Below are 26,671 nucleotides of genomic sequence, written 5' to 3' on the forward strand. Positions count from 1 at the left end.
CAGATCCCTCTGGGCACGGGCACCCTGAGCCTGTCTGAGGGGGCAAGGACTGTGTTGGCTGCTGGGGTCTGGTGTGAGAGGCTGGTTGATGGAGCAGCTTTTGCTGGCATCTGTGTGCAGGAGGGTTCCTCTGTGATGGGGCTGTCCCCAGTGAGGAAGGGCTGCTCTAGGGTCAGCTCACTCCAGCTCCAGGGGAAGCTGCTTACGGAGGGAGATTATTGGGGCTGTGTGGCCAGAGATATCTACATGCCCAAGCCAAGACTTGAGGTTGTTCGTGATCATCTCCTTCTTTTTAAACATGGAGGAGAACAGTCTAACAACTCCTTGCAGGTTTCTACAAGTGGTTTAGAGCTGCTGTCTCACGTGGTTGGAGAAATGAGGATGTAGGACTGCTGTTTGCGCTGCCGGGGCTGCACGTGTCCAAGCTGGGGCAGGGAGGTGGGTCAGCCTCATGCCAGATCTGGGGGGGGGGGCACAGGAGCTCACAGGCAACTGTTTGAGGTTGTGGAGTTGGCACCACAGTTTGACCTCTGGGATGAACTCGCTGCATCCCAGCCCAAAAGTGCCAGCAACCAGAACCTGCAGCAGCTGGGGGGTTAAGATGGGAAGGGAAGCAAAGCAGCGATTGGAAGCCCTGAAGCATCCATCTCTAGTAAATAAAAGAGCCAGGAGGGGTGAAGCATCCATCTCTGGTAAATAAAAGAGCCAGGAGGGGTGAGCTGCAGAGGAGCTGCTTCCGGAGCAGGGAGGGGAAGCACACAGTGAGTGAGGAGGGAGAGCACACAGTGAGTGAGGAGGGAAGTGCACGTGGCAAGCAGGGACAGCTGGACCTGCGCGTGATGTGTGCCCAGGGCTTATGCCTGTGGCTTGGTGCTGTGGCAGTGCCTGGTCACCTATGGAAGTGCTCACTCTAGAGCAAGAATCCCTGTCTCCTTTTTCACTGAAAACGGATTTATTCCCCACCTGAGTGAAAAGCTTCAAGCTGGAGCATCTTGTGTGCTCAGCAGGCACCTGACCACCTCTCTGACAGCTCTTGGGTGGATTTGGTCTAATGGAGCGTAGTTAAGCATACTCTGCTATTTCTGGGTTGTGTTTGTTGGCACCCAGGTGGAAATGCAAGCTGAGAAGGAAACATAACTGGTTGGTAGGTGGGCCTGGGCTGCTGGCCAGCCTGAAATTGCAACCTGATGCCGAGAGATGCAAGGGACAGACTCCAGCTCGGGCCTGGCAGTGCCAGCCAGGTGCAGCTGATTGCAATTGAATAATAGCAAAGTCCCTTAGTTACAGGATCTGCAGCAGTTGCTCTGTGTGCCAGGCTGAGCCCACTTCTGGGGTGCTGAATGCCCCTCCCCATGTTTCAGACCAAGCTGTGCTTCACATTCCCTGGTACCCACAGGTCCCTGTGGGGCCAGCATGGACCTGCCACGTTCAGCACCAGGGGATCCCATGGTGGCAATGACTGGGCAGACGAGAAAAGCAATAGTGCCTGGGCCATGCTGGGTTTGCATCCAGTCCTGGCTTTGCTCCCTCCCTCCCTCCCTCCCTCCCGACTCCTCCTGTCCCCTCGGAAGGGAGAGCTGTGGCTTTGCCACCTCCTCCGCAGGTTGGATCTGTTTCCATAGCTTGTGGTCTCTGGCTCAGTGTGCCAAGGGGAGAGGCCCTGGAGGCTGCGTGTGCTGCAGTCCTGCTGGCCAGCTGTGCTTAACCAGGAGCTATAAATTCACTCCTTAGATCTAAAAATGTCTCTGTTACTCCCTACAGGCACAATTTTCTAAGATAGCTGCTCCCAAAAATCAAAAGGTTAGTTTGTCCACATTGCTCCCTTGAAAACTTCTGTGGATGCTCAGCTGCCCAGGAGGTGATTTTGCTTTCACACCCTGATACAGCACTGTTCACTGCTCTGCATCTTCTCTCTGTGTTTGCATAAATCCATAAGCCCATGGTGTTTCCAGTGTCTGCTGTGTGGAGGAAAGGGGAGCTATTCCCACCACAGTGTCCTGGTCTTCTGAGTGCTTGTAGCTCTGCAAAATTGGTTACACCATCACCAAAAGGTGGCCAGTGCTTGGTGCCCCTGGCGTCTGAGGGGTGCTTCTTGGATTTACCCTGCAGGCATTAGCATTTTGCCGTTGATTGCATGTGCATCTGTGTAGTTTGCCAATGGTTTGGATTTGTTGACAGGCAACCATGGCAGAGGTGCAGCCTCCTGGCCTCTTTCCAGTTGTTCTGTGCAGCCACTGAGTACTAGGTCTATGACCAGCCCCATTCCAGGATCAGCTTTGCTCTCCCAGATCACCACCATCCTGCTCCCTGTGCATTGCTGGAGCAGAGCATAGAGCTGTTGGGTCTAGCCAGGACCTGGGGTCCCAGTGCAGGCTCTGCGAGGGTTCTCTGACCTTTGTGTATCTGCAGTGGAGACACCAGTCTCTTACATATCCCTTTCCCAGATCCTCAGTGAGGATTGCCAGCCCAGGTTCCGGGTTTCAGGTGAGCCCATGGCTGTCCTTGCATCCCCTGCCCGCAGTGCCCCGGGCTGTGGCAGCCGTGTGGCATCAGCACAGCGTCTCTGAGCCCTCAGTTTGCTGCAGCCCCTCGCCAAGCCCGTCCCACGCACAGAGTCCAGCTGGCTGAAGGAGCAGGAGGGTCTCCGGGGGGTTCCCAGAGGCTTCCCTCCCCATGGGGTGCCTTTCATCTGCTGCTTCACAGATGTTGGGTTTGGCTCGTGCCTGACATGCATCAATTATAGTGCAACAGCCTGGAGTCTTTGGCAAAATCAACTTTGGAGCAGCTGTCCTGAGTCAGCCCGTGCCTGAGCTGGAGCTCTGGCTCTGTCTGTGCTTGGTGCAGTGCTGCCCTGACCGTCTTGGTGCCCACGTGGAGAGGGTTTTCCTGGCAGAGAAGGTCTAAATATGGCACAAGCACATCTTCCCATGTGCTTTGAGTTTATCCAGGAACACTTGAGCAGGAGAGAGCTGCAGGCTCTGGGCTCTCTGTCCCATCAGCAGAGCAGTTGTCCCCTTGTAGGAGGGACAACAGCCAGGTTACAGTGACACTGGTGGAGCAGTGGCATGTGAGGTCTAATCCTGCTTTTCCAGGGACTCAGTGGCCATCAGGAATTTCAGACAGTAATTGGGTGTTTATTAACCCATCCCTCTTTGCAGTGCTCCATAAGGACCAGCTCAGTGATAGTGGCTCTGACAGCACCACAGGTTTGACACCACAGAGAGCACAGTGGGTCAGACGAGTCCAGGATCTGCCCATGATGTGTCCCAGACATGCACAGCTCTGCTCCAATTTATTTCTGGGGTCTTTCTCTTTGAGACGAGTGACCCCAGGGAGTGCTCCCTGACACCCGGCACAGCATCCCTATGTGCCTGTGCTGCAGAGTGGCCCTGCATGCTGCCTCTGCTGGCACAACCCCCTTGGATCCAAGTGGGATACTGGAGTCCTTGCTAAGAAAACACCAGCTCAGTGCTGGGAAGCTGAAGAAAAAATTGCAGGTTTGGGTTGTGGTATTTCCCTTGGGAGCCTGTCTGCTGGTGCTGCTGGGACACCGGTGGCTTTGCATCTGTGCTGTCCTGCAGATGCTCCTAGTTGCAATATATTGACTTTTATTGTATTTTTCCCAGGTGCCAGGTGCTTTAGATCACCTTTTCCCAGCAGATAAACAGAAGCAGCGTGGGCTGCACTGCTGGTGGTGCTGCTCGAGCACATCCAGGGCGGCCACGCCTGCACATTACATGTGACAAGGTGCTGCCTTGCCCCTGCCCCGTGCTTCCTGTGGCTTTGGTCTGGTTGTGAAGCCCTGAGCCCTCCCTCTCCCACTGAAGGCAATGTGGTGAGGCAGCACACAGTGCCTGCTCCCCATGCTGGGGACAGGTTTGCTGGGTCATCCCCTCTGCACACTGCTGGCTCCTTAGTGGAGCTTGAGCAGCCAGGAGATGCTGGGGATGCTCCTGGCCTTTGTCACAAGTGGATGGTGGCTTTCTTCTCTGTTTAATTTCTTTATTTCTCTGTGCATGCTGCTGCACCTTGCCTGCACCAGTGTCCCAGTTTGCTGTCCCATCCCACAGGGCCAGGGCACTTGGTGCACACAAGTGGTGCCTGAAGGAGTTACACCCGTTGCATAACCCAGCGTTGTTGCTTGTGGCAGCATATTTTCCACATGATTTAGTTGTCATTTTGTTTTTCTAGTGTTATGTAGGGATTTTATTTTTTTTTTGCTTTTGGCCTTGCCGTTTTGGAACGGAGCTGATTTGGGATTTGTGGTGAGATCCCTTGGCACACTGGGCTGGTTGGCATTGCAAGGGGCAGCGTGGCAGCACGTTTCCAGCTGTGCAGTGTCCCTGGGAGGAGTGAGATGCTCCCATGTGTGTCAGCAACAGCGTGTTTGCTCTCTAGCAGCTCCGTGAGTAACACTCAGCTGCACAGCCCGGGATTGAGGGTTGGAAAAAAGTGTTCAAAATGCCCCAACAGTCTTTGGGATTAGTTCTAGATTTGCTTTTTCTTGTTTTTACATAATTTTTTTCTCCTTGGCCTATATTGAGCGTGTGGAAACTGGCTGTGCTCACAGAAAGAGAGTGGTTCTGCCTCAAAGAACCCAGCAGGCTCTGGTCTGACGTGGCTCCAGGCTGTCACCAGAGGAGGAGGGATACTGGGCATGTGTTTGGAGGAGCCCCTTTGGCCCAGGCTCACTCCCATAGAGAGAGGGAGGGAGAGAAGACCAGGCAGCACATTGTGGGAGACCAGAAATAACCTTGGTGAGATGAGCTGAGAACTGTATTGCTGTCTGGAGGGGAGAGGACTTTGCAATAAGTCCTTTGCAAATAGTAATGTTTTCATTAATAATAATAAATGATAAAAAGAAAATAAATAAGCATTGCAAACAGCTGAACAACAATAAAATGCTCGCTTAGGATGGTGGTTGTAGGCACCCAGGCACTGAGCAGCAACAGGCTGGGGTGCTAAGGGCTCTTAGAAGTGTGTTTTCCTGTAACCTCCCTCTCCATGCCTGGATCAGAGGATCATGCTGTGTGTGGCTGATGCCTTCAGGAGCTTGCAGGGACGGGGCTGACCTTGTACATATGCTGCCTTCGGGATATTTGCTGTATCCACCGTGGGTGACATGGAGCAGCTGGGGCTGGGTGGGAGCAGACTGCATCATCCTGGAGCACATGAGGCAGTTTGTCCTTCCTGGAGGCTGATGCTCCTGCCTGGGGAAGTGGATGGTTCCCTGGCTTTTGTTACAAAGCAGTAGTTGTATATTTGCTTCTTCTGAAGGGCTTTGCTGATCTGGAGCATCTTGCAGGGGAGACAAGCACCCTGTCTCTGTGCGACACCAAAGGGTTTGGGTTTCTGGGGTAAATATCGACAGAATTAGAGCAAGATCACAAGAGCTCCATGGCTGTGTGGGTGTTGTCTGGCACGACCCACTTTGATGCAAATGTGTTGGGTTTTCTGCAAGCCTGGGCGGCAGCCTCTGATCTGTGTCAGCTGGAGCTCAAGGAGAGCACGTGTCAGTAGGTGCCAAGGATTTCTCTGTGTCTGCAAAGCCATCCAGTTCCCCAAAACGTGGCCATGGGGCATTCACACCAGCAGTTTGCACAGTGCTGTAATTCCTGTGGTATGGAGGAGCTGGCAGGCTGGGTAAGAAGGTCTGCCAGCCTTTAGTGGCAGTACCTGGGCACAGGGCTGCGGTGCTAAAAGCCTTTGTCACTCAGTAAACAAACTCCCAGCTGTGGGCTGAGACTTTCTGGGTGCTGGGTCCTGCAACAGATGGGCTGATGTGGGACCTGGTGTGCTTACACCCCCTTACATTCCTTTGCTGCGGGCAGGAATCAAGGTGAATCCAGTGAGTTAAGAAGGGAAGTCTCAAACTGAGTGTAATTACAGGTGAAGGAAGTTCCCACATGCCTCCTCCCTCTCAGCCTTTAGGTGCCCTGAGTCTCCGCTCTCCGCACGTGCTTTATTCCCGCTTCACATCCAGCAGAGGCAGCTCCTTCGATTCCCTACCAGGAGCAGCACACAGCGTGTTTGGCACTGCCTGCCCGTCTGACCACCCTCTCTTTGCTTCCCCAGGTCCAGAGGCAGTTCCCAGCCACGCACCCAGCATGACGGACGCCCCACGGGATGCCGGCCCCAAGCCGGCGGCGCCGACGCGGCCGGAGAAACCGGCTGCGGACTTCGGCTACGTGGGGATAGACGCCATCCTGGAGCAGCTGAGGCGGAAAGCCATGAAGCAGGGGTTCGAGTTCAACATCATGGTCGTGGGTGAGTTCTCCCCCTGCGCCAGCTGCTCGAAACGTGCTCAGCCAGTTGTTTTTATTGTTCCACGATGATGTTTGTCCTCTCCGGAGTCTCCTCGGGAGCAGCGACTCGGGCTCAGCGTTGGGGTCCCTGCCTTTGGAGTCAGCAAACTCTGCTCCCAAGGAGCTGGCTTGAGTTCAGCTGTCGTTAAAGCTGTCAGTGTGATGTGCTCCATAGTCCTGTGCATCCTCCTGCATCTTGGGGTGTGTTACCCATGGGTACATCCAGGAGGGGAACACCCTGAAGGGTGTCAGGACTCACAGGAGCTCCCTTGCCAGCTCTCCTGGGAGCCCAGCACTGGTTTGAGCAGTCAGAGGGTGTTTTAAGGGCTCAAGGGGCTGCACTGCTGTTGGTATACCAGAGCCCTCATCTTTGCTGGTATTTCCAGCAATTTGGGTAAAATTCCTGCTTGTGAGTTTTCTTGTATTCAGGCAGCCGGGCTACAAATACAAGGGAAAAAATACCAAAACCAGTGGTTCACTGGTGGGAATAAAGACCAGCAGGAGGGGTTTGCATAGCTGGGTTGTTCGGCTTGAGAGGCTTCTGCTGCTGGTGGCTCCTTTGGGGACCTGCAGGGTGGCACAGGGGGGATGAAAGTGTCCCACAGGGTGCCCAGGTGCAGGGAGGGCGTGCTGGGGACTTGTCTGTCCAAATCCTGCTGCCTACGAACTCCTGTTCTTCAGCTTTCCCAGGCTACAGGGTGGATGGGATGAAGGAACTTTATTTCAGCCAGAGGCCACACTGCTCTGGCTGCAGCTTCAGCTCTGGGATCTGCACTCCAGCAGCCCCTGGGCTCCTGGAGCCAGGGATGGTACCAGCCACCTGCCAGCAAAATGCTGGGTGTGCTGGAGAGCTGAGCAGGCACTGTGGGACACCAGGCAAGGAGGAAAAGGGAAAAGAAATGAGCCTTTTCTGCTTTTTTCCAGCTATTTGTATCTGGCTTGGTCCTGTGGATCAGCTTTTGTGAGCTGGGCTGTGCTCCCTGGGGCTGGGCTGGGCAGACGCCAGTTCTCCCTGTCTGAATCTGTCATGTGAGCTGCAGGGGGATGAGGAGAGTAAAGCCCAGGCCATGACCAGTGTCATGGTGATGGGGCCTCACCATCCCTCATCCTCCTGGGAGGAGCTTTATAAGGCTCCCATTCATGCAGGGACACCTGTGATGTGTCCCCTGGGGGTCTCCCTGGAATTATGGAAGAGCCTGATCCAGAGTTTGCTAATTCTGTTAAAGATATCAGTGCACTGTAGCTTCCCAGCAAGCTCTGCTGATGCTCTGCCTTTCCCATTTTTATATTTTCATTCCCTCTATAGGGAGGGCTCACCAGGCTGCGTGATCACAGCAAGCCTGGTCACTGCAGAACCAGTTCTTGAGAGGTGTTTTAACAAATCCAGCTCTTCACTGCTAGTGGAGCAGCACTCCCAAGGCAGAGGGATCACTGCACTGGTCCTGAGAGCCTGCAAGTAAGATTACTTGAGCTGAGCCCACGTTTCCCTGTCAGAGGAGGCTCCCATCTTTCCAGGAGCAGGCTCAGCTTTCTGCTGTGCAGATGTGGAGAGATGTTCAGGAACGGGCCTGGCTATGCTTTGGCAGCTCTGTGTGTGGTATGAACGCCCGTGCTGCAGTGCTGGAAGACATTGTTCTCCCCTTGGCAGGCGCTGGGCTGACTGTTTACAGGCTGGGGAATTCGTGGCAGCATAAACAAGTCGAGCTCTGGCCCTCCCAGAAGATGCAGGGGGGATGCGGGAGGAGCAGCACCTCGCCGGGTGTCCCTTGGGAAGGGGGTGCTGGGCTGAGGCTGGGAGGCAGCAGCCAGCCCTCACCCTGCTGTGCTTCTCTAGGGATGGTCAGGCTGCTAGGGATGAGTTTAGCTCCGTTATTCCCATCCAGTCTGAGCTGTGAGTCCTTGCCTTGAAATTGTTACCATCCCTGTTTTACAGGCTGGAGAGGAGGGGAGGGAGGTGGGAGGTGACTTCTCCTGTGTAGGAGGTAGGAATTGAGCATCACTGCCCCAGAGCTGTCACTCCTCACCGTGTCCTTGTGATGGGGCTTTGTGAAAATCCTCTGCCCAGTGTACCAAGGTCCCTGTTCAAAAGGGTTTCACCAGCCCAACCAGAGCTCTGACAGGGGGCTGTGGACTGAGGTTGGCTTAGCCCTGTGTCTGCTTAAGGCTGCAGAGATGAGAAAAATGTCTAAGCTTAAAAACAAACAAACCCAAAGCACATCTTCTGTGTTCAGTTTTTGGTGCAAAGCAGCTGGAAGGAGAGGAGAGGTGGCCAGGCTCAGCTGAGTTTTCCCTGCTGGATTTCAGCTCTGGGAAAGGCAGTGAGCTGCAAACCAGGGGTGTTGGAAGGGAGTCTGCCCTGTGCTCAGCCACCTGCACCACGGCTGTCGGGTCCCTGGGTGCAGCCCCATCATCTCCCAGCAAGGTCAGCCTGCGGCCACAGTTCAGATGGGGACATTGCATCCATGGCTCTCACCTCTGATCCCTTTCCAGGCAGTGCAGCTCCAGCAGTTTGGGCAGGCACAAATACAGAGACCCACTGCCTGGAGCTCTGGCAGGGTGTCACCCTGCTTTCACCTCTCCCCAGGTGCTCCATGTAATGATGAGCAGTGGTGCAGCAGGGGCTTTGCCTTGGCTCTCTGTGTGCCCAGCTCCAGACCTCTTTGTGCTTGGCCCTGTGTTTTAGACAGCAGAGGACTAGGAGCACCTGTCCCCAGCCTGGTCCGTGTGTTTCTCTTACAGCCCAACCATGTCAGAGTCTTCCTGCTTTGGATTGCAGCCATGCCATTGGTAACATTGTAAACTCAGCTTTAAATTGCTGTTTGATCAGAGAGTGAAGTGATGCCAGGAGGTGATGCCCAATGCTTATGCACGGGTTGGCCCTACAGTTGTCTTTGGCAGCTCTGGATGGGTCAGGGTCCTGAAGGACATGGGTGAAACCCTTGCTGACTCTGCTTAGGGACACTGTGTGGGACAAGGGACATGCCAGTGGCAATGCCACAATAGCTGGCTGCAGCGTATCTTGGCAGAACAAGAGGGGTCCCCACGGTGTGTGCAGGAACTCTGCAGTGGTTGTAGGGGGCACAGAATATCTGCTCTGAAGCAGGAGCCAGCTGCTTCCTGGATTTAGAGGAGCTGGTCTGTTTTCTTTGCTGTGGAAAAATTGTTCTCCGAGCTCATGGGACAGTTGATCTGGAGCGTTGAGAGCTGCCGGTGTACATTCTCTGCAGACTGGTCTCAGCTCTGGGAGATAAAGCATGAAAATGCTTGTCTCCAAAAGCTGTTTATTCAGAAGTTGTGGAATCTCATGTGCTTCCTGGGATGATGTTTGTGGGATTGAGAGAAGCTCCTGGCCTAGACCTGCTTGAAGGGATCTGTGCAGCCAGCTGGTCTGATTGCAACAGCAAGTCCGCCAGGGAAGGAGCAGCAGATGGGTCAGGGCTGAGGTTTGTAAGATTGTTGCTGTTGTTAGTCCTGTCCAGCTGAGGGCTTGCCAAGCTGCTCCAAAGGCTTCCCTGTGGAGCTGGACAGAGGACAGTGCAAGAGTAAAGGCATAGATACGTCAAGATGCTCCTTCCTGGGATTCCCTGGTTCCCATGCCCTTCTTCAGGGCCGCCAAGTGTCAGTGCAGCACTCCAAACATCCCCAGTAGTGTCTGCCTGTCCTTGGTTTTGCTGTGATTTTGCCTGGATGCAGGCAACCAGCTCTTGGTCTGCTCACTCCCAGCGAGCCAGGGAAGGAGTTTGCTTGCTGCCTGCAGAATTTTCCTGCCTGGCTGGACATGAGTTCCCTGAGCCAGGGGAGCTGCAGGCAAGCAGCTGCACCTCTTCCCTCCCTCTGGCAGATCCGGTGCAGGCTGAGTCTGTCAGCATCCCCATTCCCTGGCCCCTCACAGAACAGCCCGGAAACAAGTGAGTGCTGACCATGGGTTATCCTGCTCTTTTCCAGGTCAGAGCGGCTTGGGGAAATCCACATTAATCAACACCCTCTTCAAATCCAAAATCAGCCGGAAATCTGTACAGCCCACTTCTGAGGAGCGGATCCCCAAGACCATTGAAATCAAGTCCATCACTCACGGTGAGGCTCTGCAGGTCCCACCTGGTGCTTTGGCTCTTAGTCCTGTTCTGCCTTGTATCTCTGGGGGCTCGCAGGGGTTATTGTCCTGCACTAAACCTCCACCCTCATCTCTCTGAAGGGGCTTTTACCATCTTGTGATGTTTGCAGGGATGAGAAAACGTCTATTTTTTTCTTTATTCATCATCATTAGCTTAATATTGTTGGAAAGGGAACAAATGAGGTGGCTGTGTGGATGGCATTTCAGGGCGGATGCGGGGCTCCTTTGGAGTGCTGATTTGTGGCTGTGAGAAGCTGTGGAGCTCCTCTGGGAGCAAGCTCCAGCCCTGCAGCTGATTTTGGGAGAGTGGGCTTGCCTCACGTGCCAGCTTTCCTTTCCCTTTCAGAGATTGAAGAGAAGGGGGTTCGCATGAAGCTGACGGTCATCGACACCCCGGGATTTGGAGACCACATCAACAATGAGAACTGGTGAGCTGCCACGGGGACCAGGGCAGAGGGAAGGCGGGTGAGCCCCGGCCCATCCTGACCTGGTGCTGAGGGCTGTAGCCTGGTCCTGTGCCACCCATACTCCGTGGGGAGCAGGGAGGAGGGTTGTTGTGGTGGCAGCGCGGTGCCATGTGCCCCGGGGCTGACCCTGGGCCCTGTGAGAGCCCACAAACATCCTGCTGTTCTGGGCATGAGACAACCTTTGTTTGTGGCCAGGAGCAGCTGTGTGCCAGCAGGGCCAGTCCCCGGACCTTGCTCATGTGGCTCTGAAGGCTGAACTGTCCCTGGAATCCCTGGGACAGTGACAGGCTCTGTGGGATGGCCCCCGGGGCTGGACAGGGCTGGGCAGTGGCAGGTGCCTTCTCCTCACCACGAGCTGAGCTGGGTTTGTGGGGTTTGATTCTGCTCTTGCTCCTGTGCTATGACACCATGCAAGGGGCCAAGGTGTGCTCCCAGCCATGTCCTGCCCCTCAGCCAGGTCCAGGAGGAGAGAAGGGAGCACTTTTTAGGCACTTGCTTGTCTCAACCAGCCAGTAAATCCCCTTCATCAGTGCATGGAGTTGCTAAGCAGTGAACACGTGAGGTTTGTGGGATTCTCTAAGATGCTGAGTGTCCCTACCTTGGAGGGCTCTATTTCACACAGGCCACGTGGGAGGGTCATGGTGGTCCAGATCCCTCACACAGCCCCATCATCCCGTGATCCTCTCTCTCTGCAGCTGGCAGCCCATCATGAAGTTCATCAATGACCAGTACGAGAAGTACCTGCAGGAGGAAACCAACATTAACCGGAAGAAGCGGATCCCTGACACGCGGGTTCACTGCTGTATATATTTCATCCCAGCCACGGGCCACTCGTACGTACCCCGCTGTCCCTGTCACCCCCTCGGGCTTCCCTCTCCTGCCTTCGGTCTGGGGCAGCTCACAGTTCTGCCTGGGATCCTCCTGTGTTTCCTGGGGACTTGAGGAACCTGAGGACAGTGTGGAGCTGTCCTTCTCAGGGCTGTGGCATCTGGAGCCCTTGCAATAACACAGCAGAGCTGCTGTACCCCAGAAAAATGTGATGTTTCCTCTTCCATAGGGCCACCAAAGCCTCTCTGAGCTCCAGGGAGCTGCTTGCTTTGCTGTGCTCACCTGGCTTGCTCTGCCAGGGGTGGACACCAGCTCTCAAAGTGGTTGGAGGTGCTGCCTTTGCAAGCAGAACGTTAATTTTTTCTTGCTGTGCCCCTGACATTGTAAGGGGAGAAGCCAGTTTTCCTTGTGCTTCCAAGGGAGCAAACACCCTCACCCTGTAAGGGTATTTTGTAGGTTGTTTGACTGGTCTGCAAGTGGGATGCTGTTTATTCAGCCCAGAGCTCTCCTGGCTCTGGCACTTCTCAAGTGACAGCATCAAAGGCCCAGATCTCGCTCTACTTTTTTTTTTTTTTTCCCTTTTTTGTTGGTTTTTTTCTCCTAGGCATACAGCCCACCATGAAAATCTGGGGCGCTTAAAGTGTCTTGAAAAATGTGGCTTGAAGTATCACAACGTAAAACGAGACCTAAGTTTCCTTTTGATTTGTGTCAATTCCTCATACTTCTGGCTCTGTCTGCATGGGGATGTTTTTGGGTCTGTTTTCGAAAGTAAATTTAAGCCTCAAGCACTGTATTCATGTCAGCCTTTTCCACTTCCCCATGTGGAGATTTATTCTAATAGAAAATACTTTGTTTTGCTTCTGTCAGTGGGTAGACCAAAAATGCATCTTTCACTGGAATAAAATGACTGCATGGGCCAGTTATGCTCCTCTTGGGTAACTGATTGGGAGCAGAGGGGCTGACAAAACGTTTATGGTTTAATACAATAAAGCAGAAAAGGTTTCAAAGGGAGATGACATTTTTAGGTCAGTCCACCGTGTTGGTCCCGCTTATCTCAGCCCAGATCTACAGACCCTGCCTCAGCAGGCCTGGCCACTGCAGCATGAGCTACACTCCAGCTTTTCCTCATTGCTTGGGGCTGTTCCACTCTTAAAAAAAACACACCTGATGCTTAGGATCTTTGACCTGCACGGAGGTTGGAAATTGTGGGTGCCCGGGCAGCGCAGGATGTGGAGCCCCATCCCCGTGTCCCCCGCCGGAGCCTCTCCAGCCGCGCGCTCTGGTTTCTCTCACCCGCCGGCTCCCAGCAATTGTGTGGATATTCAGCTGCTTTTTTTCTTTCTCTCCAGCAAACATGTGTTTCCAATATCCGAGCGGGCCCGGCAGCTGGGGGCCGTTGTTGCTGAGCCCTGTGCTGATCCTCTCTCCCCGCAGCCTGATAGCCCGGCTGGGGCCGGCGCTCGCTCTGTGCTGACCCACTCAGGGTCTGCTCTGTCCTGCCCCACTGTCTCCAGCTCACATACCCCCTCCTGCCACGGGATGGAGGGAACCAGAGGAAATGAGTGAAGGGGGCAAACCCCACCAGGAGGGAGAAGTCATTGGGGAATTTTGCTTCTCAGAGAGCTCGAGCAGGCGTTGGGTTTCCTTTCTGCTCTCTTGTGAAGCCCAAGTTAATGTTTCTCGTCACCATGGACAGGCTTTCCCCAGTGGTGCCCACAAAGAGATGATGTGGCCACCTCTACTGTGGGGTGGAGCTGCTGTGGCAGTGCCAGTAGCAGCAGATCCTGCTTGGGAACTCATGTTCTGGAGTTGTCATACAAGGCTGAGTGCAGGTTTGTGCCCCAGCTGAGGCGGGTGATCCGTGGTTCCTTGCAGGAGGGTGTGGGAAGGCCATCAAGGTCCTCGCAGTGGTGCCTCCAGCTTCTCTAGGAGAGGATGGGGAGAATGGTTGGTAAGGGCAGTGGCTGGTAGAGCTGCAGAGACCTGCACTGGGGACACCCAACTCCAGAGAACCCCACCATGCCCACATGATGCCGTCTGCGTGCCCCACTTGCCATCCTGGGAAGTTGGTGCCACCCCTCCTGGGATAGTTCTTAGGGGAGCTGTTGCCTTCACAAGCCAAAGCAGCAGTGACTCATGTCCCTCTGCCCTTCCCTGCTGATGTGGATGGGCATAGCACAGAATTCAGCATCCCTTCCCTGGCACATGGGTGCTGCAGGCATTGGGTGGGTTAAGCCTGTCATTGGGTGAGAGCTTACTTTTTTCTTAAATGAAAAGGTGAGAGAGGGGATAAAAAGCAAAGTTAACCAGGTGCAGAGATTCAGAGGCCAGAGCAGAGGATTGCTCAGCTCTGTTTCAGTCTGGCCCTCCCATCTGAGCAGCTCAAGGGTTAATCGGTGGAGAAGTTTCTGCTGTGCAAGGAGGTTTGCAAGGGAGTTCAGGCCAGGCTTTGCAGCCCATCTAGTTTGCACACAGCCTGTCCTTCTTGTAACACTCCCATATAACCATTCCTATGAAGGCTGAGTAGGGTGCTGGCAGGGGCTTTCAGCTGCAGCTGCACAACCCTGGCTCTGCCACCCAATAAATATCTCTGCTCCGACCCCTGCAAAGCTCTGTTCAGCTCGGAAATGGGGTTCTGGAACACTGCCTGGCCTCAGCAGCCCCTCTGCTGCCTGTACCAGGGCTGTTGGCTGAGGGACTGCCCCCAGTGCTGCTTTCCCTGCTGGCTGCCCCTCTCAGATGCCCACCAGCTCCCTCCAGCAGGTGATGGGGTTGGGCGGCTGCTGGGTTCTCACCGGTGTTTGCTTAACACACAGCTCAAATTCTTGCTGTGAGTTTGATCTGGGGCACAACCAAAAGGAAATAACTTTGCAGCTCGCTGTGAATTTTGATTCCTGTAATAGCATTTCAGGGGAACCAGCAGGAATGAGCCTCTGCTTAGACCCTGTCTGTGTGCAGTGGCTGAGGGCAAGGCAGAAATAATGTGTGTCCAGCCACCACAGCATGTGTCCAGCCTTGAGAAGATGTGCCCAGCCCTGACAGTGTGTGCCCAGCTGCACAGCTTTTCCCATCCCCATAGCAAGAGGGGATGAGGGAGCAACCAGCCCTGGCTGGGCTGGGCTGGAACCCATCCTGCACCTCCTGCTCCAGCCCATCTGCTCCCCTTAGAGCTCCTCCACCCCTCCCAGCAAAGCCCAAAGCATGTATGTCTAGTTGCAAGATAATAATATCAAAGACCATTTGAGGAAGGGGAAGAAAACAGGTTATGTTTTTTTTCTTGAGCTCTACCCTCCCTTCTGTGATAGCATTTGTCATCATCAAGCTATATTTTCTCCTTTGGTGTCTTCACATGAACACGATGTCTAGTGACAGGTCTTGTTGTTAGTGAAAAGATTCACTTTGTTTTAAATAATTAAGGTTTTTTGGGGGCTACCCATCAGAAATTGGTAGAATATCTAGAAAATTGCAAAATACCCTAATAACATATAGTTTGTTCCTCTGGGGAGTCCTGTGGTGTTCTCCAGGATGGTGCAGGGAGGTGACCTCCCACGGACGAGGCACTTGCAGGAGCCCATCAGAGCACACAGTTGTGTCAAAGGTGCCTTGGGCTCTTCTGGCTTTGGGTGCAGATGGACATGGTCACTGTGCCTGTGTGGATGGGGTGGACACAGGCAGGGAAGTGGGCTGAGTTTGGCTCTGCCTCCTATTCTCTGGCATCCTCATCCCCTGGGTATCTGTGAGGGATCTGAGGGTAACTGGGCTTTTAACATGTAGTTTGAGCTGAAGCTCAGTTGATTGCCTGATTGTGAATTCATCTGCATTCACTACATATGCATCCTGGTCTTTAAAGGAAAAGCTGATGAAAGAGGCAGGAACACAGACTCAGTAGGGAAGAAGCTTTTAGAGGGAAAAAATTGTTTGGAAAATAGCATAGAGAGAGGAGGGGAAAGAATTCTGCTGGGAAAGGAGCATAACTGCATTACTTCCTTGGAGGTCTGGGAAATACATTATGCAGAGCTCCAAACAATGTTTGCCAGCAGCAAGTCAGCTTAGATGTGTCCATGGGGGGTTCCTTGTAGTTTTTTTCTGTTCTTTTTTTCTTTAATAGCCAAAATCGTTCTTTCCTGGGGCCCGGGGTGATCTGTGACTCTTGATTTGTGCTAGGACCTTGTTTGTCCATGTGCTAATGATGTGCTCTGGGCTATGTGTCTCATTAGTGTGCAGGGACAAGGTCCACCTGGCACAGTCCAGCCTGATCCCTGGGAGAGGAGTGGGTTTGACCAGGGAGGAGTTCATTGGGTCACCAGCACTGGCTGTTCTGGAGCAGCCTTGAGCTGCTGTTTTCAGATGAGTGTGAGCTGAGTGGGTCTCTCCTGGACATCCCTCCCTTGGCACTGGAGCCAAGCAGGGGTGACCCCATGGGATGGGAACGCTGCCTGGTGACTGCTGAGGAGCGGGATCAGTCCCTTCCCTTCTGCATTCCTGTGGCTCTTGCTGGGTTTGCAGGGGTCTCTGAGCCTTTTGTAGGGCCTGAGAAGGCTGTGATGGGGTTTGCTTGAGTGTGTTGGCAGTAGGTGCTCTCTTGGCCATGTTCTCCCTGGGTGTTCCACTCTGTGTTTCCCCCCAGAGGGCTCCTGCTGGATGCCTGCTTGCACCTGAGCCTTTTAAATCACCATCCCATTTATTTTAGTTTCTTCCTTGTTATCATGGTTTGAGGTCTCATTCTTGGTCCCAGCTCTGCCACTGATGCCCATGGCTCCTTCAAAAGGTGACTTCACCTCTCTTTGCCACAAAGATGAATTGGGCTCGTGTCCTGCTGGCACATGCCAGCTCTGGAGGTCTTGGGGATGTCCGAGGTACAGAAGTGTCCCTTTGCTTCTGGGACACTGACATTGACCTTCCTGCCCCTTCAGTGTGCTTTCAGTGAGGGCTCATTTCAAACAGGCTCCTAACCCAAAGGTGTTCCTGGACCCTGGGACCTCCAGGTTTCCTTTTTCAAGGCAACATCTGCTCCACTGTCCTGCATGTGTGTGTGTCCCCATCACCTCCAGAGCCACTGAGGGGTTCCTGCAGCAACTGAAGGTGTCCCAAGAAGGGCTTTCATCTAGCTTGTTTGGGAACCCCCAGCAATAAAAACACCTGGATGTGGAGAAGTGTGGCACCAGAGACCCTGTCAGTGTTGTCAGCAGGGGCGTTCAGCAGAGAGGGATTTCCCGAGGCACTAATCACTGGGGTTATGCAGTCTCTTCAGTTTTCCTCTGCAGAGACTTTTGTTGTAGAGATTTTCTGACATTTTTGCCCTCTGGAACAAGCAGTATCTCTTCTTTGCTCCCTGAGGCCCTGGAGAATTCACAGAGCTTTTATTAATCCCAACTGATGGTGTGAGATGCAGTCCTGGCTCATGCACAGCAGTGGACTGGTGCTCAGCACAGGGGGGAGTGTGAGCAGGAATAGTCACCTGTGGCCATTTTCGTGTTGTGCTGTCCCTGGATGGTTGGTGACAGCTTGGATAGAGCTGGAGGAGGTTTTGATTTGTACATGGCAGTGGGCTGGCCCTGCAGCCAGCATTGCCCGTGCTCTCATCCCGGCTTCACCAAGGACACGTGTAGCTTTGGGCAAGTTCCCGCAGTCCTCTGTGGCTGAGCAGCCCTGCGGAGATAAAAGCCCGGAGATAAAAGCCCTCTGCCACTTCACGGGCCTTTGTGAAGGTTCGCAGGCGATAGCAGGTGCTTTGAAAGGGAAATGTTTTAAGTGCTTGCAAACGATCTCCGCGCTTTTAGGAAAATGTCTTTATTTGTCCTGTCTGAAAGGAAGTGATTCCCCCTCTGTCTGATCTTTGAATGCCCCTCTCTGCCGGGGGATTGCAGCAGCTCCCACCTCGCTGAGCGTGTTTGAATCCCCCTTTTTTTTTTTTTTCTCCTGCTGTGTTTTCCAGGCTCCGACCGTTGGACATCGAGTTCATGAAGCGCCTGAGCAAAGTGGTCAACATCGTCCCCGTGATCGCCAAGGCTGACACGTTAACGCTGGAGGAGAGGGACTACTTCAAACAGCGGGTAAGGGGTCGGTGGCTCGTATCCCCGGGCTCCCATCTCTTGTCCCCCGTCCCCTCCTGCCCCTCTCCCCCTCCTGGCTCCCCCGGCAGGGCTGGGCAGGCGAGCTCCTGGCCGGGAGCCCAGCGCATTCCTGGGGCTGCAGCTCCGAGCGATCCCACGTGGCCGGAGGAAAGGCCTGCGCTCCAAGCGGTTCCTTGTGTTTCTCTTGGATCTTTGTCAGTGCAGGATAAGCGTGGAGCTCTACGTCTCCAGGCCTGCTTCTCCTGCCTTCTTGTGTTATTGTTGTTGTTATTTTCAGGATGGTTTTTGTTATTTTGGGAGCGAAAACCTCCCGGTGCGGCATCGTGCACTGATACAGGGACCAGGCAAAAAAAAATGTGTGGGTTTGCTGAGCTCAGCTGGGCAAGATTTAAGAGGGAAGCAAGGTATGAAATTCCTTTGGTCAGGAGCTGGTGGTGGGAGCCAAGGAGAGGCTGTTCAAATCCGCAGCCAGGCATGAGCTTTGCTCCGTGTACCCCTGAGGCTTCCAAGAGGTGGAAATACCCCATTTTGGGGTTTGGTAAGGGACTGTAAATCCATTTGTGTAGCTGATGGATGTGGCTGCAGGTGTGATGGCCTCAGCATTCCCTGCAGAAGTAAGCAAACCACCAAGCTCCTTGGTCCATGAGTCTGAACTGCAGGGAAGTGAAGGGAAATGGGTCTTGCCAAAAAGGCAGTTTTAGAGTCCATTAGTTATAGAGAGGACAACACCTTAGCCAGGCGTTGTTCCATGCTTCTGTGCAGAAGGGGATGAGCCACTCCTTCCCACACCAATGTCTTCCCAGTTCTTGGTGAGCAGGATCAGGCACTGAAATATCCAGTCTGGTTTTGAGAGCTGAATCCAAACTTCAAACTCTGCAAGCAGTTTCCTTGGCTAGAGGATAGCTGGAAATGGAGTTGAAAGGTAATCCAGGCTGGGCTCAATTGGCATGTCAGCCTGTTTGCATGGGATCTGTGAGGAGCTGGTGTGGGAACACGGAGGGCTGGGACTACAAAGTCAGTCTTGGACTTAAAATGTCACCTGGACACTCTGGGCTGCTGCTGCCATCCCTGTGTAATGAAACACCGTGGGTAGGGAGCACATGAGTCGCCTGCTCTGCACCAGCTTGGTGCAGGATGAGCTTGCCCCATCTCTAATTACATTCCTGATAATAACCAGACCCCCCAAATCCTTCCAGATGGAGGGAGAACATGTAGCCACGTGGTGTGTTTGCTCACTCTCCTCATGCTCCTGGCTGCAGATTCACTGGTGGAGACACGAGGGCAGGAAATCAGGCTGGGTGGGCACAGGCTGGTACCTTTTGCCTTCACTCCAATGTTCCTGTGTCTGTGCTTCCAAAAAGCAGAGCCCTGTCTGCATCTGGGGGTGTAGCTGGTTCAGAGAGCTGTTTTGGGTTCAGTTTGGGGTTGGTAGGGGATGGTAAAGCACCAGCCTGGCTGCAGGCTGATGCCAGTGCTGCACTGAATGAGGGACTCTGGTGCCTTGTGGAGTTGGCTTTGTTGGGTCATTCCCCTAAACATAGTGTGTGGGTTTGGATGGGGGATTTCCCTGGGCTGGATCCACTTCCTTTCCCAGCCTGCAATGTAGGACTGATGTGGAGGAGTTTATAGCCATAGGAAGCAATGGGAGTGGGTGCAGAGGCTGACTTGGAGTTTGCAGTGTTGTAGGAGAAGGCTAATCCTCTGAGCTCCCCATGAGCTGAGCCTCCACCCAGGAATCAGATTTCAACATTTCTTTGCTTTGCACAGAAGCAAAGTCCTTAGAGGCCACTCTTCTAAGCTGTGTCCTTGTCCCCTTGGATCAAGCTCCTTTTCCAAGGAGCATAAACAAACACCAGAAATCAGCTTTTTAACTTTGGGTTACAAGCCTGGCAGCTGCATTCCCCATTGCTCGGGCAGCTTGTAATGTCATGTTGTCTTTTTCAATCCCAAAACAACGCCCAGCTCACGTAACTTCATTTCACTCTCAGCCTGAGTTATGTCTTGGCACCAGGTTCTTGCAGAGATTCCAGGATGAGCACTTGGTGGGTGTGTGGCAGGTAAACACGGGTGTCTCTCCCCCAGGTGGGCAATGTTTAGGATGGAAAGGGAAGAGCTGCTGCTGGCCTTTGCTGTGACTGGTGGGCATTGCTCAGAGAGCCTCTCGGGTGGGCTGTGAGCAGCTGCTGTGCTGGGAGTGCAGCTCCTCTGCCTGCATCTCCTTCACATGTTCCTCTGCTCTTCCCTCCTAGATAATGGCTGATCTTCTGGCCAACGGGATCGACGTGTATCCCCAGAAGGAGTTTGATGAAGACTCTGAAGATCGGCTAGTGAACGAGAAATTCCGGGTTGGTGTGAGGGGCTGGGCTTGGATGGGCCTTGCAGCTCTGGGGCCTGGTGATGTCCTGGGGGAGTCCCTTCCAAAGGGCCTCTGTTTTCTTTCCAAGGCTACTGTGCCCTGTCCACAGGGTCTGCCCAGGACCAAGGATCCTTCCAGAGCTCAGAGCAGGGACAGAAAGAGGGTGACAAAGGCTCCTGGGGAAGGTGTCCTCTTCTGTCCATACTCTTTTCCCCATCTCCATTCCTCCAAGGAATTCCTCAGTAGTCTGCAAGCAGGGGGGTGCATGGTGCCTGCCCATCCCTAGATAGGGCAGCAGCCTTCCCAGCACCAGGAGGGAATTTCCCCCTAGGCTGCCCTGCTCTGTGGCTGTCAACTCCAGGCCACAGGAAATAGCTGGGAATTTTTTGGCTTAGTAAAGTGGTTTGGACAAATTCAAGCAAGAAAAAGATCTTCAAGGGGCTCTGAAATTCAAAGATACCACCTTGGATCAGGAAATGACTGACCAGAAATCTGGCCACGGGTTGCCAGATGCTGGGGGCAATTCCCAGGGAAGCATCATGATACCTTTGCTCTGGTTGTATGTTGTCACCTGCCAGTGAGGGGCTGGGCTAGACTGGTTTTGGACTGGGTTTAGACTGGTTTTGGACTGGGCACTTGCACAAGAGATACTCCTGCCCAGGTCCTGGGCTGCCTGCAGACCTTGGCAAGCAACACTGCTCAGGAATATTAGGGACAGACCAGCTCATCCCGTGAAACTCTCCTGAAAACAGCTTGATGTAGGACTTTGCTCACCAGTTTGGTTTCCTGACCAGTTTTCAGGAGGAAAACATGACCTTGTTTTTTCCTTTGAACAGGAAATGATCCCATTTGCAGTGGTGGGCAGTGACCAGGAATACCAGGTGAATGGAAGAAGAATCCTTGGAAGGAAGACCAAGTGGGGCACCATTGAAGGTACCTTGTTCTTGATTTCCTACCCCCAGAGCCCATCTCCCTGTCCTGACAGGAGGCAATGAGGTCCAAAAACAGCAGTAGAAGTGTATTTAGTGCTTCTCTGCCCCTCCAAAGAAGATAAATTCCCTGGTGTTTCAGGACTGGAAACACCTTGGCCAGTGTGGCCTTTGTGTGGCTCAGGGGGCTACTGAGTGCTGAAGGGGACACTTCTGGTAGTCTTATGGCCTGGCTTGTGCTTTTTACACAGTTAAACAGTTTTACACAGTTAAATCCTACCTGATGGCAGGATTTTAGGGCACACAAGTGTATCAAGCTCCTGTTAGAGCCTTCCCCTGGCATCTGTACCCTCCACTGTGCATTTGGTTGGTGCCCTTGTGGGATCTCTTCCCTCTTCCATTTCCCATTGGCATCTTCCTTTTTTCTCCCCCATTTTACAATGATGGTTTAAAGGCTGGATGAAAGCTCCTGGCTCCAGCACATCTACACATTTCCTTGTCCTTGGTTTCTGGCAGCCAGCTGGCACATCTCCAGTGCCACCCCTCTCATCTTCCTCCCCTTCATTTCACATTCGTTTGGTTCCCCTCATTTATGAGTCTTTTTTATGGGAATCCTGTGTTGAGGGATGGTTTAACAAAGCTGCCAGGAAAATCAGTGTATTTTAAAGCTCTGCTGCCCTCTTGTGCTGTGTCTTTGGAAGTTCTGGGTTTAATAGGATTCATTAAACCCCTCACCTTCTGCTTGTGGCATCTCCCTTCAGCACAGGGAAACCTCAAGGACACGGACACAGCCATAGGCAGCCTTTGCAGAACACTGTTATTTGTTGTTTTGCCATTCCTGATGATGTTTAGGGGTTGGACTCAATAATTTTTAGAGGTCATTTCCAACTCAAAGGATTCTGTGATTCTATGTACAAACCTGTTTGGGTTAAAAAAAAAAAAATTTAAAAACAGAATTCATCCTCTAAATTGAATAAATTTAGGGGTAAAATATGAGCTGTTAGACTAATTGTGGTGGAGCAACACCCTTTGACTTTTCCCTCTTGCAAACACCCCTCTTGCTCCAAGCCCTGTTCTGACAGCAATAGCCTTTGTCACCAAGAGATTGTGTCCTTCCACAACACCAGCAACCCAGGCAGCTGTCACCAGCGTGCCCAGAATGCTGCAGGATGCTCATGGCCAGCACTTCTGTGGAGACAGGCCTGGTGCTCACTGCAAAGCTCACCCTGCCCCTTCCCCTGCCTTGTTTGGGGCCCAAGGGGGTCCCAAAGGACACTGCTTTGGGAGATGCTGCTGGAACAACAGGTTTTGTTGTTGGAACAGAGTGGGAAGGGACTGTGGATGCTCAGTCAGACCTCACCAGCCAGCTGGTCATGCTGAGCTGGGGCAGGTACCTGGTACCAGCTTCACAGCAGCAAAGAGGACTCCTGGGTCCTGCATCCTGTAGCCCCAGGGGGTAAGACCCTGTCTGAGCCCTCCACATGCTGGTGGAGCCCCCCCAGGGTCCTGCTTACCCTGAGGGATTGCTGTCCCCATGCCATGGGTGCACACTGATGGGTTTCTCTCCCTTCTTGCCAGTGGAGAACACGACACACTGTGAGTTCGCCTACCTGCGGGACCTCCTCATCAGGTCAGTGGGACTCTGCCTTCTCCCAGTAGTCTTCAGTCACCAGGTGGCATCCAAAGAAAGGGGAGAGCCCAGCCCAGCTTGAAGCAGCTGCTTTGCTCTGCTCCTCCATCCATCCCTTCCTCCCTCCCCTCCCAGCCTGCTGCCACACTGCAGCCCCTCTGCAAGGGGTGGTCCCCCTGAATGGGACTCCAGGGGGCTTTTCTCAGCTACGGTGCTGAGTTAAGGGAGGAGAGGAGCAGTGGATGGGTTGGGACACTCCAGGTTTGCTGGCAGTGTGCAGTGTGGCTCCAGCATGCTTGCCAAGCAGCTTTTGGCCTTAGTGGTCCCTCACCAGTCCCAAGTCCTACCCCCAGTCCAAAGACATCACCCTGAATTGGGGTGTCATTGCAGGGTCTGAGTGATGGCTGCTCCCCCTTCAAAGAGGTGTCCCTGCTGCAGGGGAGGGGGAGGCTGAGCTCCCTTGGCTTGCTAGGGGGGTTACTGAGCTCTTAAACTCTGCGTACCTGAGCTGTTGCTGACAGGTAGTTGGGTGGGACTGCAAAATCTGATCCCAGGACTTGCAGGACCGGGATCTCCCCAGATGGGTGTTCTGTAGCCAGAACTCCCACATCCCCAAGCACCAATGAAGGCTTCTGGCCTTGGCTGCCCCTTCTTGCCTTTACTTCCCTAAAGACACCGTTACCCAGTAAAGCAGGGTGGGACATTGGGGCTGGGGGAGTGTTTGGAGCAGTATTTGGGGTGTGCAGGAGTTGGGGTGCGGAGGCGAAGGCTGGGCAGCTGAGCTGCTCCCGGCAAGATGCGACTGCTCCCCTTTCCCTTTCCTGCAGGACACACATGCAGAACATCAAGGATATTACCAGCAACATCCACTTCGAAGCCTACAGGGTCAAGAGGCTGAACGAGGGCCAGGGCTCGCTCTCCAACGGCGTGACCGACAAAGAGCTGGTGGCTAACGAAATGTAACCGTCTCGCTCCGTAGCCAGGACCTTGCTCGCTCACGCTCGCTATTTCTCCCCTCTCCCCCCTTTATTTTTATATAAATCCTCTGCCACTGTCCCCCTCCCCCCGGTCCCCGACCCCCTGCCATGTTAACTGACCAAATAACCCGGCGTGGAGCGGGGCGGCCGCTCACCCCCCGCTTTGTGGCATGAATTTGCTTCTCGGCCCCCGGTCCAGCATTCCCGGGCTGGGGACTGTCCCTCCATGGAGGTCGAGCTCTCGCTTGCCCCCAGCTCTGGCCCGGCAGCCGAACCCAGGGGAGCAGATCCACGGGGCCGGCAGGATTGGGGTGCCCCCAGGAGCCCTGCCTGCCCCTCCGTGCAGAGGCTCCTCTCCGTCCGTTGAAGGCAAAAGGGTTTCTCCAGGTGAACGTAGCCTTCGGAAGCAAGGTACGGGTGGGACGAAGAGAGCAAGACAGTGCCATCCTTGTCTCCTGCCGCCTCCTCCGAGCCCTCTGCAGCCCTCCAGGACCTGCCAGCCCCCAACCCAACCCTTGTACCCCATCTACATGCAATAAACTGGGAGTGTTTAGGTGTCACCTTGCCTGTCACCAACCCCCTGCCAGGCAGAGCGACCTGCTTTGGGAGAAGTGCCTTTTCAGACTGTGACCTTGCAATAGTGTGGGAGAGGGGAAGGAGGGTCTGCCTTGTCTGTGCAGCCTGCAAAAGGCTGCAGACCTTTGTAGGGACTCCTGTTCCCTCTCCCTTGGACCACAGATGTAGCTGATGTCCTGAGAACACTTGTGTATTTATTTTTCATTCAGTTGGGTGGGATTTTTGTGTGCTGAAGGCTGGGAGTGTGTTTGTCCAAAGGGGGCTGAGAGTGGAACGTCTCCACAAAGCGGTGGTGGGAGGTGGAGGGTTGTCCTGTCTTACCCTTGTGATTCTTGGGCTTTTTTCCCTGCGTCAGAGGAGGCTGTTGGGCATTTTTCAATCATTTTTTATTTTCCGGTTCCCCTGTGTGACATGTGTCCCTGTAACACACTCCTGTGTTTTGCTGGTCCTTGGGCAGGGGGTCTGTGCATGTGCAGACCGAGCCCTGCCACCCTGGGGAGGGCTGGGGTTGTGTTTGTGGGTGCTGTGCCCGACGTCTCCCCCTGCTCTGCCCCCCAGCACCTCCTCTTTCACTGTATCTCCAGTAAATAAGTCCCTGCAAGGGTGAGGTAGCACCATGACACAGGAGAGGATGGTCCTGGAGCAGAGCTCTGCAGTCCTGTCCCCGCCCCAGCTCCGCTTCCCTTTCTGTTCTCCACTCCACCAGTCTCCATATCCTCTCTAAGGGATAAAACTTTCTGCAAATCACCCATTTTTGGGGGGCACACACTAAAATGGCAGCGTGTCCCATCCTCTAGCACTGGAAGGCGCGTGCAAAGCCCCGTGGTCTCCATGGGGGACAGAGCCTTCCTCGGCACAGGTGACCAGGAGGAAGGAGGAGGTTGTTCTCACCTCGGTGGGGATGCCCAGATGACGTTGTACAGGGTTTGCAGGGGCTGCCCACACGTGTCCTCCCAAAGAGGCGTGGGCAGGGGGGTGCATTGTGAGAATCCATTCTGCCCTTCACTCATATTCCTCCCCCGCCACAACAGCACCACGGAGCTGTTGGGGTACATCAGCTCTACTTGCTGACTTGCTATATTTTAGCAAAACCAACAAAAAAAAAAGTGTATTAACTGAAAAAAAAATATATATATTTCAAGTGTTAAAAAAGACTGAAAGGGGAGAAAAATGTCTTTGTGTGAGGCACTTCTGCAAATGTCATCTTAAACTTTTCTTTTCCTCTAGTTGAAGCTGGGCAAAGCAAGACACGCTGCTTTCTCCTTTGTAACCTGACTTTTTTTTTTTTTTTTTGAAGAAAAGAAAAAATAATACAATAAAAAAACCCTTCATCCAGATCTATTAAAATGGCCTTTTGGGGGTTATAAGCATTACGAAAATTTAGTCCATTTTTGTATAAATAATAGTGTTTAATATGTATTTCCCAAAATAAATGTTTCAAATGCAAATAGAAGGAGGTTTGTTTGGAAATGTCTGTTCCCAGCCACGGTGTGATAGTTGTTGTATGGACCCTGTGGGGCTGGGAGTGATGGGAGAGTCAAGCCCCAGAGCTGTTGTCCTCTGCCCTCTTTGGGGTGAAAGTTAATTATTCCTAACCCCCTTCACTCTTCCCACTTTGGATACCTGCCCCAGGTACTCTAAAACACACTGGAGCTGCTGGTGCTGAGTGCCCTGGGGATGAAGCCAGCACGATCCTGAGGGAGGCAGGTGGATCCCTTCCCTCTGCTCCCACGGGAAGCTGTTTCCACTGTGGTTGCTGGTATTTTTATGAAGAAGTGGGTTGCACCCAGTTCAAGGGCAGGCAGCAGCTTGTCTTTCACACAGATGTGGCTTTGGCTCTGCAGGGAGATGGTCTATCAAAACCCTTTGTGACTGCAGGGTTGGCTTTGGGATGCCCTTGGAAGTTGGCTTCACTTGGAGGGCTCCCCTTCCTTAAAACCATGTTTCTCTCTGGTGTTACAGACAAGACACTGTCCATTCTGGTGGTTTAATCTGCATCTGACATGTTTGTTGTATTTTTCTCCCCAAGTAGTTGAACTCTTAAGCCACCCTGGCATGGTCCTGAGTGACCAGCTCACAGTGGCCCTGCTTGAGCAGGGGCTGGAGCGAGTGACCCCCAGAGATCCTTTCCAACCTCAGCCCCTCCGGGATTCTGCAATGCTGGAGCTGGATGAAAACAGACCCAAGAGGACAGCACTCAGGTTGGGTTCCTGTGAGGGTGTAGAGCACGGGACAGGCTTGTGTACATTTTTCCTCTGCTTTTTTGCTCTCACCTGGGTTTTGGTGCAGTGAATTGTCTTGTCTCCACTGAGGTGTGTGGTAAAGGTTGTTGATGGGCCCCACTTTGTCCCCATGCTAAACACATCCCTAGCAATACTCTTTTATTTTTGTGCTGCACAGCAGTTCCATGGTTGCTTC

The 26,671-nt window shown here is 53.4% G+C and overlaps 1 protein-coding gene across 7 annotated transcripts in view; it reads left to right on the forward strand.

Annotated features, from left to right (window-relative positions):
• The window catches only part of SEPTIN9 (septin 9), a 138,773-nt gene extending 113,072 nt beyond the window's left edge, over nt 1-25,701 (forward strand). For all 7 annotated transcript variants that reach the window (XM_032706725.1, XM_032706730.1, XM_032706728.1 and 4 more), the window contains 9 exons: nt 6,076-6,267; nt 10,251-10,379; nt 10,763-10,844; nt 11,579-11,716; nt 17,647-17,764; nt 20,035-20,130; nt 20,978-21,074; nt 22,649-22,700; nt 23,528-25,701. In XM_032706725.1, the coding sequence (XP_032562616.1) occupies nt 6,076-6,267; nt 10,251-10,379; nt 10,763-10,844; nt 11,579-11,716; nt 17,647-17,764; nt 20,035-20,130; nt 20,978-21,074; nt 22,649-22,700; nt 23,528-23,663 (1,040 nt within the window). In that variant the 3' untranslated portion in view covers nt 23,664-25,701. The remainder of the gene's footprint in view (nt 1-6,075; nt 6,268-10,250; nt 10,380-10,762; nt 10,845-11,578; nt 11,717-17,646; nt 17,765-20,034; nt 20,131-20,977; nt 21,075-22,648; nt 22,701-23,527) is intronic.
• Nucleotides 25,702-26,671: the final 970 nt, after the last annotated feature.

The sequence above is a fragment of the Chiroxiphia lanceolata genome, chromosome 19, assembly GCF_009829145.1.
Source record: "Chiroxiphia lanceolata isolate bChiLan1 chromosome 19, bChiLan1.pri, whole genome shotgun sequence".
Lineage (NCBI taxonomy): Eukaryota > Metazoa > Chordata > Aves > Passeriformes > Pipridae > Chiroxiphia > Chiroxiphia lanceolata.